General features: G+C 42.7%; 2 protein-coding genes across 2 annotated transcripts in view; both read right to left on the bottom strand.

Moving 5' to 3' along the window:
- Positions 1–1,066: 1,066 nt before the first annotated feature.
- Positions 1,067–3,172, bottom strand: LOC135113256 (uncharacterized). The gene is made up of 3 exons (XM_064028463.1): positions 3,016–3,172; positions 2,635–2,931; positions 1,067–1,741 (listed from the first exon to the last, which is right to left on the bottom strand). Exons 1-3 carry the CDS (start codon positions 3,028–3,030, stop codon positions 1,187–1,189), a joined length of 867 nt encoding a protein of 288 aa, XP_063884533.1. The 5' UTR covers positions 3,031–3,172; the 3' UTR covers positions 1,067–1,186.
- An 8,874-nt stretch (positions 3,173–12,046) lies between these two features.
- Positions 12,047–15,012, bottom strand: part of LOC135113379 (histidine-rich glycoprotein-like) — a 17,416-nt gene continuing 14,450 nt past the window's right edge. Inside the window, exons 3-4 of the mRNA XM_064028636.1 lie at positions 12,893–12,980; positions 12,047–12,110 (exon numbers count right to left, since the gene is read on the bottom strand). Of these exons, the coding sequence (XP_063884706.1) occupies positions 12,047–12,110; positions 12,893–12,980 (152 nt within the window). The remainder of the gene's footprint in view (positions 12,111–12,892; positions 12,981–15,012) is intronic.

Below are 15,012 nucleotides of genomic sequence, written 5' to 3'. Positions count from 1 at the left end.
CCTCCCCTTCACGCCCCGGGCAGCGAGGGTGGGACGGCGGGGAAGCGTCATCACGTTACTCTCTGCGCAGTACTGGTCAGGGAAGTGTTGCAATATGCTTCAGTTTTCCTTCATCATTCCGTAAAATTTTAGTTTTGTTATATGCCGGCAATTGTTCCTCATCCTTCGCTACTCTCTGCTGCCGGGAGTCACCCTGCAGCATCAATGAGAGACGGAACACGAGGCAGCATTCAGAAGCTGAGGTTAATGAGAAAAATATAAATAAGAAAACGTATCAGATAAGATGATGCTAAATTATTTACTTGATCAGCCTTCAGGGACGTTAGTGTGTGTGTGCGTGTGTTTTCTATAAGGTGTCGGTGGCATACACATGTTCATGAACGTGATTAATTGTTGCTGCTGCTTTAGTAGTAGTAGTGGTAGAAGTAGTAGTAGTAGTTATAGTTGTTGTTGTTGTTGTTGTTGTTGTTGTTGTTGTTGCTGTTGTTTTATTGTCTTAGTGGTAGTGGTAAAAGTAATATTGGTTATAGTATTAGTATTAGTTTTTTTGTTATTGTTGTAGTAGTGATTATATTAATAGTAACAGTAATAATAGTAGTAATAGTAGCATTAGTGGTAGTGGTGGTAATAGCAGTAGCCATAGTACCATTAGTAGTAATAATAGTAGTAGGAGCCTTAACAATAGTAGTAATAGTAGTGCTAGTAGTAGCCATAGAGGTAGTAGTATTACTACTAGTAGTGGCCATATAAATAACAGTAATATCAGCCTTAGCAGTAGTAGTAGTAGTAGTAGTAGTAGTAGTAGTAGTAGTTGCCTTAGTGGTACTAGTAGTAGTAGTAGTAGTAGTAGTAGTAGTAGCTATAACAGTATCCTTAATAGAAGTACATGCAGTAATGACAACACCAGTTTTTTCTGTCACTGTGGTCGTGGTGGTGGTTGTCACGAAGACACCTGCTGTATCGGTACATTTCCTCATTTCTTCCTCCCTTGTTGCACACTACTGCATTACAAATCCCTGTCACACGTACAAAGCTGTATACCTTAAAGGAAACTCACAAACAAATCGTTAGCTGCTCGTTTACTTGACAATCATAAACAGACACATAAGATGTACTGAAATTTCGAGAACCGGGAAGATGGAGACGGAAAGATTGTGGCTATGGAGTTAGGGAGTGGAGGGAGCGCTTAGCCGTGATGGCCGTATGCTATGGGAGGGGGAGCGTAGGTTGGGGGAGGTGGGGGAGGTGGGGGAGCATAGGTGGGTGGGGGAGGTGGGGGAGGTGGGGGAGCATAGGTGGATGGGGGAGGTGGGGGAGGTGGGGGAGTATAGGTGGGTGGGGGAGGTGGGGGAGGTGGGGGAGCATAGGTGGATGGGGGAGGTGGGGGAGGTGGGGGAGCATAGGTGGGTGGGGGAGGTGGGGGAGGTGGGGGAGCATAGGTGGATGGGGGAGGTGGAGGAGCGTAGGTGGATGGTGGGGGTGGTGGAGGAGGAGGAGGAGCGTAGGTTACTGGGGGCGTGCCGTAACCCTGATGCTCCTGCTTGATCTCTCCCTCGTACTCCACTGTTGCCATCAAGCCGCCTTCCTTGTCTGCCTTGTAGGTGACCTTTTGCACGCGGCCGTCGGGAAGCAGCACGTGGTAGCTGCCATCTGTGTTGTCGCCGTCGCGGTGTTCATTCTGGCCGAAGTCAAGGCCAGCGGTGTCGTCCTTCACGGCCCAGTCGAAGTCGTAGACAGGTTTCTGGCGTGAATAAAGGCAGGAATCAGGATGTTTACTCGTGAGGTTTGCGTCGAGAAGGGGCTTGAAGCTTAGAACAGGAGCCAAGAAAGGTAGAAACTGGGAAGGATTGAAAATCTAAGAACGGTAAAAAATAGTTGGAAGAGGCTCGTAGCTTATGAGAGAAACGAAGGAAAGTGGATGGATCTTAAATCCTTGAAAAGAACAAGAAGTGGATTGATGCATAAGAAAGAGTTTGGGGAAGGCGCAAGCTTTCAAGAATTGAAAACGTAGGAAAGGAAACAAAAGGTGGAAGACTGAAAACGTCGACGATGAAAGGGAAAAGTGTAAGGAAGAAGGGAATGGAAGCCCAAGTAGGGACCAAATAATTAGGAATGAAAACTTACGAAATGGCTCAGCTCATTAAAAAAAAAAAAAAAGAAAATTGCGAGACTGGGAAGTGCAAGGGGTTTTCTTTCCTTTTTTTCTCCGATGGGACACTTTCAGATTCTCTCACGGATGCGAAGTTTAAAGTTGGCTGACAGCTTCGAAACTGCCTTAATGGAAAATCACTCAGGTAAGAATTAGAGAAAAATATTGTGGATGAGAGGAACGATTAGGGGACGAACAGATGTTATTCCTGGCACCAATGAAGAAAGAAATATTTCGACGCACAAAAAACTCGGTTCATGATGAAAATTAAAAATGGCAGAATGGTGAGCGAGGAATAAAGGAAGGAAGGAAGGAGAAGGATGTGAATGAATAGTGACGTTAAAAAAGAAAAGGGACCGTCTTGCAACAGAGATAATGAAGATGATGATGATGGTGGTAGGATGGTGGTGGTGGTGGTTGTAGTGGTGGTGAAGGTGCTGGCGGTGATAGTGATAATGGTTGACTTATCGTCCGTAAGAACTTACCTCTGTTGGCTCAGCTGGGGGAGCGTAGGTATATGATGGGGGAGGGGGTGGAGCATAGGTCGGTGGTGGGGGTGGGGGAGGTGGAGCGTAGGTGGATGGTGGAGGTGGGGGTGGGGGAGGAGTATAGCTAGGTGGTGGGGGTGGGGGTGGGGGTGGAGTATAGCTAGGTGGTGGGGGTGGGGGTGGGGGTGGGGGTGGAGCGTAGGTGGGTGATGGGGGAGGACCGTAAGGTGATGGGTGGGGGGCGTGCTCCGGGCGGCCGAGGGCGGCTGCCGCGAGAGCGAGGACGGCGACAACCTGGCGGAGAGAGAAGAGAGTGGTGAGTGTCCCGGGCGGCGCGGCAGAAAAGTGTGACATCGCCTCTCAGGTGGTCCACTGTACCTTGAGGTGAGACATGATGCTCCAGATGCCCAGGCCTCACTGGTGCACTGGCCAGGACGACTCGCGTTTAAGTACCCGGTGTTGACGCGTGTCTTCCATACAGGACGCGGACAGAGCAGGGCCGGGAGTGAAAGACAGCCTGCTTAGCATGGGAGTCGGGCAGCGGTGAATCGCCGAGAGAAGTGACGGGGAAGAAAGAGTACGCCCATCAAGCAATGGCAGTGAAGGTCGCGCGTGGTGCCTCACCGAGGGATGCTGTCGCCTATAGACGTTGGTTTTGTGCCGTGATGACTGACTGACCAAGCTAGTGAAGTACAGTTTCCGAGCCTGAGAGTGTCTCGCCTTTCAGCACAACAATGGGTGCACGAGAGTGCCAGGCGTCGCTGCCTGGCGCCTCGCCGCGCCATCACCTGCAGCATGAAGGCAGTACTGCACCGGGAACATTTTTCGCGACAGCTGTGCTTTTGTCCCAGCAATCTCTCGGCGGATGTCTCCCTCGGAGATCTTTTTAGTTGTGATGAAGTGACTACATCGAAAGTAAATTAATAAACGCATGTCGATGCCCAGTGTGCATATTAGAATAAAATCTCTTTTTTGCAAAGTTCAGCTTTGGATTCTGCTTTATGTTTGTTATGGTGGCCCCGGCCACCACCGAGCAGTGCTATGGTCTGTGTGCCACTAAACAGCGAGGCGTCTTGTTGAAAGTAAGAACTCGAATAAGTCTGTACTGATATAATGTGGAGCCTTCGTAATAACTCCTTCACTTTCTGTGGTTCAGTATTGGAGAACTCAGTGAGGACGAATTCCTCACCAACATCCGTTTATCGTCTGCATTTTGTTATACTCACTTTGATGGAAATTACTGAAGAACACGCCTTAAATTTCAGAACACGCCTTTAATTTTAATTTTCTCCCTTGCTCTGTTATTTAAAGACGTATCCATGTCATCCATAGTCAGTAGACGCAGGAGGGAGGCATGGTAGGCTAGGGGAAAGAGGAGAGACAGGCAGAGGAAGGGAAGTCATCTTTGAGCAAAATATCTATCAGGAGGGAAATTAGGGGGAGAGAACCAATAAAACCGACCTATCTCAGCACTCAATCCTCTCCCCGCCGCCTCCCCCTACACTACTGCTGTTCATGCGGCGAAACGCAGGGATGCTGATCCGTGCTAACACATTGGCTGGGGACTTAAAAGACTGATGGATGGGAACGCTGAAGAAAATGGGAGTGTGGCAGGTTAAAAAAATGACGAAATAACGAAAACCAATCAGAAGAAAAGAAGAAGAAAAAATGAAGAAAAAGTCGAGTAAAAGTAGTTAAAAAAATAGAGAAATAAGAAAAATAAGAGGAAGAAGAGTAGGCAGAAAAGGTAACAGAATTAAAGTAGACAATAAAGAATTAAATAAAAATTAACCACGAGAACAGAAAAATTAAAAATTCATTAACTTGTGATGTACTATAGCATTAATGCCCGTCCAGGCGATCAAGCACAGCTCGACGGGCACTGCCCGGAAACGAGCAAAACCCACAGTCATAACTGTAGTATTGTCCACACGGTGCCGAGTTGGCCCAGTCAAACCCGGTCACAGCCAGAGCGTTTGGTAGTTCAGGCAGGACCTGCAGACTGTGTGCGATACAATAACTACCAGTATGGTGGCCACCAAGAAAAATCGGAAGAAGAAAGCATTATATAGCATAGTAAATGCTATATGTGTGAAAAAGAAAAAGAACATGCAAAAAGAGAAATGGTGCAAAGACTGGCTAATTGAAAGAAGAAAATTAGGAAGTCGTTTAATGATATTAAGTGAATTAGAAGCTGGAAAAAGAAACGACTTCATAAACTAATGAGAATGGACCCGAATGTATTTCATACTCTTTATAAGCAAGCAAAATACCAATTTTACATTTCGAAGGCTAGGGTGTTGCCGATAAAGTTCTATCAAATGTAGAATAAGAGGTCTCGATCACTGATCCATAGCAGGAGCAGAGACAGGCATGTCTGCCAAACACTGGAGTGTACAAGAGTGTACAATGACAACCTCTGCCCCTTGCCTGCGAAGGAAGCCTCGTGTGTCTGGTAGCGACGCCATACTACCGGCGACGGGCAGTGCCTGGTGATTTCGTTAAACAACCTACACAAGCACTTTGCCCGTGTTTCAGCGGACACAAGCGGTAAACTTGTTAACGGGCAAACTGCTTGCTTGTGCAGGCAGGCAATGCTCGATCGTCTGGACGGGCCTTTAGGTAACTTCAATCAAGCTTCACCGCTCACTTCCTTCACGTTCAATTTCTTTAGTGCTAAGTCTTCCAATCTCCTGAGAATCTATTAGACGTCAACGGACCGGGGAACTTAATACCGAGGGAATGGATGACAAAAGATGATTTGTATTACCTGTGTTTTGAATGCTATTTCGAATATTTATTGGTTGTGTTCCATAAGTTACTAGTTATTGGTTTATAACCTGGGAAGTCAGTCATCCAGTGTCTGTCCCTGGCTCCATTGCAGTAGAATAAAGCCTTGTTATCCCGTTCAGTGTGGTTGTCATCCTTCTTAACATTCAGGGCGCTGTTAAGAATTCCTTAAATGAACACAAGGAAAAAAAACATGATGGATTATTTCTTATCTGTTTTTTCTTAATGCTACAGAAACAAGAGACTGCAATGCAAAATAAATGTCTAAAAAGTTGTTGGTGATTATGTTTTTAAAAAAGTCTGCCAGTGAAAACGTTAACGAAGGCCCTTTGAGTATTTCCAGTCTTACTCTGTACAGAAAGCTCGAAACACAGCAGAGGTAATTGTAGAAGTTTCCTCGACTTGTGGCCACAACTGTACACAGATCGTAAATTAATTAACAGTAATGAACATTGAGCAAGAACACAAAATAAACAGAAGCTCTAGGTATCACAGGCGTGCAAATCATTATAGAGAAGCAGCATGTGTACCTCTGACTCACCGCTCACTTCAAGTCAAGGTTAACGATATCTTCATGCATACGGGAGAAAATTGTCTCTTTTTCTCTCTTATATTAAAAAAAGTATGTAATTCTTCTCTTCTTCTGTATTAAATGACCCTGTATTTGATAATATCCCAATAAACCTTTTGGAAGGTAATGACGAACAAGGCAAGGGGATGAGACTAGCGTTACCTGGAGTGTGTTTCTCTCTAATGCCGCACGTGCTGGGAATGCAAACGAGATCGAAGGGCATCGTGAGGGCCAGACATTTAGACGCTTCTTTCCTTCCACTCACCTCGCGATCCTTGACTTATGGGAAAGAGACTGTCGTTGCCTGGGGTGTCTGTTTCACTTTAATACCACATGCGTTGTGAATACAAACAAGGGCAGTGTTACAGCCAAACGTTTAGACCCTTCTTGCCCCCCATTCGCTTCTTGATCCTTGACTTAAGTGAGGTAATATTACTGAAAGTTTGCCACATGCTTTTGTCACTCAAGAAACACCAAGAAGAGAAGAGAAAAGTATATAAAATTTTTCGCCTTGCCTTGAGCCCACAAGTGCTTTTTATGAATTTAGGGACGCAAAAAGATCGTGCAGCATAGAAACACGGCACTTTATCTCATTGTTCCTGTTATTATTGAGTTTTGATATGACTACAAATACTGAAAGGTTTGGGCTCTCCTTACTCTTCTCTAACTGTCAGTGTTGTGCTTTGAAATATTAGACTGTGCTCTTTCCACGGACAGTTTAGTTAAGGTTGGTGAGAAGCATAACACTCGTTGCTTCATGTGAGTGCGATTAAAATATTTTGCCGAGTGAAGATACAGCCGCAGATATTACATAATGGAGGGAGTGTCTTTTGTTTTTTGTGCTTTGATATTTGTGGTGATTATTTTCTTTTTTTGTTTTTGTTTTGGTTCCTTTGTCTATCTTTTAGTGAAAGATTTTTTTATTTGATTCTTAGATTGTTTTACTTTATTTTTAAGACAGGTAAATTCTTTTGGTTCATTTATTTTATTTATTTATATATTTTTTTCCATGACCGACTACCTATACATACAAAAGACAGAGGATGGGATAAGGGCGAGTACGAGGAATATGATGCTAATATTGACAAAATGGCAACAAAATAGGTTGTGGTGTATGTGGAGTGGGTATGGACGAGTGGGTGGGGAGAAGCCTTCGATTTTACTATCCTACACTTTTATTTTAGGTCAGATGGCTTTGGTTATGACGGACAGTCTGATACAGGTCAAAAGTATGTTGGTGTTTGATCTTCCTTTGTGAGATGATTTCAGAGAGAGAGAGAGAGAGAGAGAGAGAGAGAGAGAGAGAGAGAGAGAGAGAGAGAGAGAGAGAGAGAGAGAGTTACTGAATGGAAAAGATGTTTGTGAAGGTCAGTAATTCTATATGAAGACGGAGAACTGCAAAAGAAGAACATGCAGAACAATAAGAACAAGGAGGAGGAGGAGGAGAAAGGAAGAAAGAATGAGAAGGAAGAGGAGGAGGAAAAGGAGGAGGAAGAGGAAAAAAAAAGTAAATTAAATAAGAAAATTCAAAAGAAGGAGGAGAAAGAGAAGGAAAGAGAGAAAAGAAAAAAAATAAATAAACCAAAAAGCAGCAGATAAAAGAGGAAAAGCAAATAGAAAAAGAAATAGAGAAAAAGAAGAAAGAAACAAATATTACGAAAAAAAGAAAGAGAACAGCTAAAGCCACACACACACACACAAAAAAAAATAATAATAATAATCAAAGGCAATAACATTGAACAGGAGAGATGCAGATCCCTCCCCTCCTAGCAAGGTTTCGCTCAGTACCAGCAACCAAGGGAAGGGCAAGTCTCACACCACGGAGCGCATTTTGATTCGTATGCATCTGGGTCTGCATCTGGCCAGCGAGCTCCGGACATCACGACGAGTGCCTGGTATCGTTAGACCTTCTGCGCTCTTGCTGCTGCTGATGTATATGCTGGCTGTTCAAGGCGGTGGTGGGTCGTGCTTGAGTGGGTGGAGAGTGGATCAGAGTGGGTGTTTAAGTGGCGTGTGAGGGTGGTATACAGTACACACCGCCACCACCACGACTACCACCGTTACTACTGCCATCAACACCACGTATAACAAAAAAAAGCAACATCACGGAAGTTAACAAAACAAATAAACATACAAATGGATAAATGAAACACAAATGACCGACGGACAACTGATAGCATACACACACACACACACACACACACACACACACACACACACACACACACACACACACACACACACACACACACCACCACCACCACCACGCAAGAAAACAATTAATAAACAAATAAACAAACAAGGAGATAAATACAAGACAGAAGCGACATAAAGATAACTGATGACAATACAATAATAATAATAAAAAATAAATAAAACAGCACACTGAGGAAAAAGAAAACATGAACGAAAGGAACAATAAGAACAGGCGAACAAGACGGCGGTTGACTTTCAATTTGTTGTGCATAAATCCCGGCTGTTCTTAATGTTCACAGTTGGAAGATGGAGGCCATCCGGTGCCGCGCCTCGACTCGTGCTGAAGTTTAAACACTTTCAGCTCCGTTCCCTGAATAACACAATTTTGTCTGACCCTGTGCGGTGACGCTGGACGAGGGAAAGGAAGGGAGGAAAGGAGGGAGGGAGGGAGGGAGGTAGGGAAGTGAGACAGGGACGCATATTCTTAAACCTTTGGCCTCATATTTTTCCCCCAAAGAAGGAGAAAGAGAGGAAGGAAAGTGAGACAGAGACGTATTCTTAAATCTTTTGGACATTCATATAAACTGACCTGTACCGCGACGCAGGGAGAGGGAAAGGAAGGGAGAGAGGAGAGGAGAGGAGGAAAGTGAAATATAAAATTAAAAACCGGGAGAAATTGGTTTGCAAATAAATTGGTTAATGACTGGGATAGACTCACTATTCCTGTTGTTATAGTCGAGTCAGCAGCAAGTTTTAAAAGGTTAAATCATGTATAGGGATGATACGTTGATATACTAGGTATGTTTCGTAAAGGGACTACCACGTGTGAACCTACTGGCTTATACGTTTTTAAGCTTCATGTTCTTAATTTTGAAGGACAAGAGGAAGAGAAGGCAGAAGAAATGGAAGGTAAATGTTAAATAAGCCAAAAACAATAAAAAAAAAAAGAGAACGCCTGTGTGTCTAGTCTACTCCAAGGTGGACAGATAAGATGGAACAAAACTGTAATAAAAAACAGAATTAAAGCTCCAAGATTCGAGAACTTGTGTCAAGATCGAATTGCTTAGAGCTTATAATAAGAACATAGCAAAAAAATAAGTGAAATTGCAAGAAGCCATAAAAAAAAAAAACTTCCTATTTCAACTTATCATCTTCCGTCATAAGTTTACCTAATCATCTTATAAAGCCTTCTAATGACTCAGCACTAAAAACTTCATTACTGAGTCTATGTGAGAAAGCTTCCAGCCGACAAATCACAAAAGTTCAAGAGTTCTAATGTACATCTTCGTGAGCACGCAAGAAACTGTCTCTCCAAAAAAAGTAAAGAATTCCTAACTGAGAACCAATTCAGGAAAAGAGGACAAGTGTGAATACAAGTGATTTTTAGACACCAATAGACATTTCACACTAACTATATCAGTAGAGAAATGTTAACTACATTGCATGTAAAGGAAGAGAATGGATGCATAATATTTTGCCTCCTTTTGTTTATTAGCTACGGTACAAATACTTGGTGGTGTATATAGTCTAGTTTCAAGGAGATTTCGAGACACTTCAATTTTTGAATAACTATTTTTCGACTGTTCTCTTTTGGGACTGGCACCTTCACTGGACCATTTTCTTATATAACTTTTTTTTTCCCTAGGCCAGTGCCCATCTTACATGAAAAAAAAAGGATGAAAACAAGAAATGGAAGTATAGAGGGAGACTGGCGAAGAGAGAAGGATGTGAAGGAAGGAGGAAAGAGAAAGACATTGAGAAACAAGGAACAGGAAGGGAAGCAGAATAGGGAACTAGCGAAGAGAGAAAGATGTGAAGGAAGGAGGAAGGGGAAAGACATTGAGGAACAAGGAACAGGAAAGGAAGCAGAATAGGGAAGGATAATGATGGGGAACTGGAGGAAAGGGAAAGGGATTGGAAGACCATGGAAGGAAGAAGTGAGTATGTGAGTGAAAAATTAAATGGTGTAAGAGAGAGAGAGAGAGAGAGAGAGAGAGAGAGAGAGAGAGAGAGAGAGAGAGAGAGAGAGAGAGAGAGGGGGGGTTAATAATTGAGATTGTATTCGTGTGTGTGTATGTTTGTGTGTGCCCAAGTGTTTATGAATCAAGGTCAGAGATTGATGGCGAATTCATGCGTATAGTATTCGTGGTGGTGGTGGTGGTGACAGTGGTGATGGTGGTGGTGACAGTTTTGATGATATGTATTCCAGATATGATATAAAGCTAATGTCTACACTTTTTTTTCATTATTTATTTCCTCTTCACTTTCCTCTCCATCTCCACCATCATCATCATCATCACCACCTTCCACAGCTCCATCTTTTCCTCCTCCTCCTCCTCCTCCTCCTCCTACACCTTCATCAGCACCACCACCTCCACACAAGGCGCCGCAGGGTTGCTGGGCGTCGCCGTGTGTCGTGTGGTGTGTGGTGAGTAATGCAGTGCGTGGTGATTGGTTGCGGTACATCCTCACCTTTCCTTAACATCTCCCACCACCACCACCACCACCACCACCACCACCACCCTCACCTTGACACACAATCACACGTGTACTACAGCAGCTCCGATCACCCGCCCCGCCAAGCCCCAGAAACACGCAGTAAATGGTGCAAGTGGTATACTAATGCATTAATGTAATCGTGTCTGGTATACTTACTGGTTTCCTTACTCTGAAGGTTACGAGCCAAATGGAGTTTGTGGGATGATTTACGAGAGATTATGAGCGTAATAAGAAATGCATTTTTTTTTTTTTTTGAATATTGAGTCGTTAGGAAGATAAAAGAAGTACGTATGTTATTTTTATTATTGTTTTAGTTATTATTTTTTTTCTTGATGTAAGGAGACTTTTTTTTGTGTGTTCATGTTGGTTGTTTAGTTATTTGTTTTTCGCTTTTGAGTGTTAAGAAGAGAGAGAGAGAGAACAGCAAAGTAAGAAAAAATCACTCAACTTTTCGCTTCTGAAGTTAAAGAAAGAGTAAAAGGAAGAAGAAAAGATGAACAAGAACGAACAGAGAAAAGAAAAAGAAAAGGAAGAACAAGAAGGAAAAAAAAAGCCGAAGAACAAGAAAAAGTTAGCCAGTTTAGCTCCAAATACATCTTCATACTCTTTACACATAGTTCAAGTCACAGGAAGAAGAACAAAAATAAATAGGGAATTGTGGAGTGTAAGAGTCGTATGATTCATCTCTAGTAATCTAAGCTTTGAAAGTCTTGCAGGAAACTTATTTGTCCCAGACTCGTTCCAGACATGTCTAGCCAGTGTTTTATCACTAAGGTGTGGCCGCCGGCTGACGTGTGTGTGTGTGTGTGTGTGTGTGTGTGTGTGTGTGTGTGTGTGTGTGTGTGCGCGCGCAAGTGAATGGGAGGTGAAGGAAGGGAAGGGAGATTGCAATGGGAGGGAAAGTGATGGGAAGGGAAAGAGTACGGAGAACAGAAAAGTGAAGGGAAGGGAAGGGAGAAAGGAAGAAGTAAAGATAAAATGTGTGGAACTAACAAATAATTGGACATCTATAACATATCTGTGCGTGTAATCCCCGTGTGTGTGTGTGTGTGTGTGTGTGGAAAGTGTGTGTGGGTAGTGACTTGCTTTCCAGTTACACTCACACTGGTTAAGGTCACGTGGCTAGCGTCTGCCTTGCCAAGGGGCGTTGTCTGAGCGCGCGCGCGTGTGTATGTGTGTATGTGTGTGTGTGTCACTGACGTGTTCGCGGTAGTGTCGGCCTATATTTCCCGTTTTCACTTTCAGCCTTTCATTGCCTCACTCCTCCTCCTCCTCCTCCTCCTCCTCCTCCTCAAGGGCAACAGGGACTAAGGGTGGGGCTCACTCATCCTCTACAGAAGACACGTGATTTCCCTAGGCTTCCCCGGGGGGCGGCGCGGTGTGCTGGCGGCTGATGGGCGGCTGCTGGGCTGGTGGGCTGCGGGCAAGGACGATCAAGGAGTGTAGTGATTGGTATAAGGGACTCTGGAACCTATACAAAGTTTCCTGGCTCCTGGTTCTGCTTGAGTGACCAGGCAGGGCTTTCAGATTTTTCGGGATTTTGTCTCCAGTACTTCGAATAGACTGTAGTGGAGGGCGTTTTGAAGAGTGTTTTCATGATTCTGGTTAGAGTTTAAGAGTTTAAGAGGCTGTAGTAGTTACCGGAGCTTTCAACAGAGCTTTCATGACTTCGGTAATGGTTTAATAGGCTTCAGTGGAAGTTATCTGGGTTTTCAGAAGTGTTTTAATTGTTGTGGTGATAGCTTAACAGATCTTAGTGGGAGTTATTTGGGTCGTGAAGAGTGTGTTCATGATTCTGTTCATGATTCTGGTGGTACTCTAACAGGCTTTTGTAAAGGTTATTAAGGTTTTCGAGTGTTTTCATAATTTTGGTGATGCTTCAACAGATTGTAGCAGAAATTATCAACTTTCGCAGGAGTGCTTTCGTAATTCTGGTGATGGTTTTAAAGATGCTTGATGGAAAGTTATTAGGATTTTCGAAATTTTCATAAGATTAGCATATTATAGGGGAAATTGCCGCGGTTTTCGAAAGAGGCTTTGCGATTCTAGTGGTAGTTTAACGAGCTTATTAGAAATTATTGTTTTGTCATGATTCTAATGAGTTAACAAACATTCCACACTATCAGTGGTAAAAAAAAATAAAATAAGAACCCGAGTAATTATTTCCGTGGCCTTCGAATGTAGTCCTTGTGACATAACAAAATTTCAAAGTAGAGGCCATCGCGCTCATCCTCTTGAGCCCTCGTGAGGTCCCCGCGGGCTGAGGGTGGAGCGTCCTCATGGCGGTCTAGGCCGCGGAGGTAATGTACTCGTACTGTGCTGAAACACTTCTACGCCGCACCTCGACTACTTTCATTAGGCTGTACTTGAAGTTGCACAAACTTTTGAGGATGTTTTACGGTTTAAGTGACAGATTAACGAGATTTCTACATTATTGACCTAGTCTTGGGAACGCAGCTAATAATTTCTTTGGCCTCTGAAGATAATCGTGGTGAGAGAGCAAAGCGTTTCTAAAAACGGGCCTCTTCTTGAAGTTACTTTGGTTTCTATGGGTGTTTTTACCGTTCTAGTGACAGATTTACAAGATTTCTACGCTATTAACAGGAGGAACATTCTTGAGAACCCGGCTAATCATCTCTGTGCCCCTTGAAAACAGTCGTGGTGAGAGAGCAGAGCGTTTCGGAATACGGGTCATTGTCTTGCGGTCACTGCGGTGGCCGAGGAGTATCATTACCAATTATGAAATTAGAGTGTGACTCTCTGCCTAGATATTAATTCACGAGTAGGCCTAACGGAATGAAGACAGGAACATATATGCTCAGTTTCAGTTCAGTTCCATTGTTTCTTGCCCAAAGATACATACAGATAATTACTGAAGTTTATACCTTATAATTACTATTTTTTTTATATTTTTGTATTTTATTATGTGTATTCACGTAGTAGAATACATAATGAAATATGTAATATACAGTACAGTTTAACATACAATGGAAATAAAATGCAACTATGTAGTCCAAACAATATCCTTCACATTTAACTCATTGTCATTCTCACTAAAAGAAAAACAGTAGAGACTTCTTATTAGGAACTAAAAATGCCAAATTTGAAAGCATAAGACAGGCAAAACTGAAACTCGTACATGGTGTTGACTTAGCGGAATAAATATCTGTATATTTTTATCTACTCATTTGCTTTCTGTTATTTTTCTATTTGTTTTTTGCACGTAGATAGATAGATAAATAGATAAATGGAAGATAGATACTTTATTGACCGTAAATACAGTACAGCCTTGTATGGAAGCGTGTTCACCAGCGTATTCACTAAGAGTGCATATCAACTGCAGGCTTAGAGGACTACGTGCAAGGATACATCCCCATTGCTTGCCTCCGTTACCTTGCCTTGTTGTGCGCTGGGCTTTGTTCATAACGCTTTGCTCTCTCGTCAGGATGTTTTCCAAGGCCACAGAGATGACTGGCCGGATGCTCAAGAATGTTTCTCCTGTTCATAAAGGTAGAAAGACTTATTAATCAATCGCTAGAATCGTATGAACACTTGGAAATCAATGTAATTTCAATTGGAGCCTTTTGAAAGTTGTGGAGGTGCGGCGCAGAGTTGTTTCAGAAGAGGAGGACGCGAAGGAAGAAGAGAACGCGTAAATATTATTACAGCGTTTCTTCCCTTCTGCTTCCGGTGAGGGAGGGAGAAGAGAAGAAGGTGGTGATAGTGATGGTGGTGGTCGTGGTGAGCGGTAATAGTAGTAGTTGTTGTAGAAGTAGTTGTAGTAGTTGTATTTGTAGTAGTAGTAATAGTAGTTTTGTTGTTGTTGTTGCTGTTGTTGTAATAGTACCTAACATAACCTTATTTTTCTTTGTCTTTCTGGCAGGTGTAGTAGTAGTAGTAGAAGTAGTAGCAGTAGTAGTAATGATGATAATAATGATAATAATAGTATATATAATAATAATGATAATAATAATAATAATAATAATAATAATAATAATAATAATAATAATAATTATTATTATTATTATTATTATTATTATTATTATTATTATTATTATTATTATAATAACAGTAATAGTACAAATAATAGCAGTAATAGCAGAAAGAAGTAGTAGTAGGAGTAATAGTATTAGTAGTAATAGTAGAGAGAGAGAGAGAGAGAGAGAGAGAGAGAGAGAGAGAGAGAGAGAGAGAGAGAGAGAGAGAGAGAGAGAGAGATGCCTTTGACCCTTAGTCCTTTCTCTTTCTTTCCTTCGCTCCACTTCTCTACATTTTGACATTCCATGCACTCAAGGTCTTTGCTCGCCTCGCCACCACTC

This window comes from Scylla paramamosain, chromosome 25 (assembly GCF_035594125.1).
Source record: "Scylla paramamosain isolate STU-SP2022 chromosome 25, ASM3559412v1, whole genome shotgun sequence".
In the NCBI taxonomy this organism is placed as follows: domain Eukaryota; kingdom Metazoa; phylum Arthropoda; class Malacostraca; order Decapoda; family Portunidae; genus Scylla; species Scylla paramamosain.
Note: the sequence above shows the minus strand (reverse complement) of the source record. Positions and strands in the feature narration are given on the sequence as shown.

Excerpts from the sequence above, each read along its gene's own strand:
- LOC135113256 (XM_064028463.1), bottom strand. Across the intron at positions 1,742-2,634 it reads CCCCAGCTGAGCCAACAGAG|AAACCTGTCTACGACTTCGA; the intron begins GTAAGTTCTTAC and ends TATTCACGCCAG.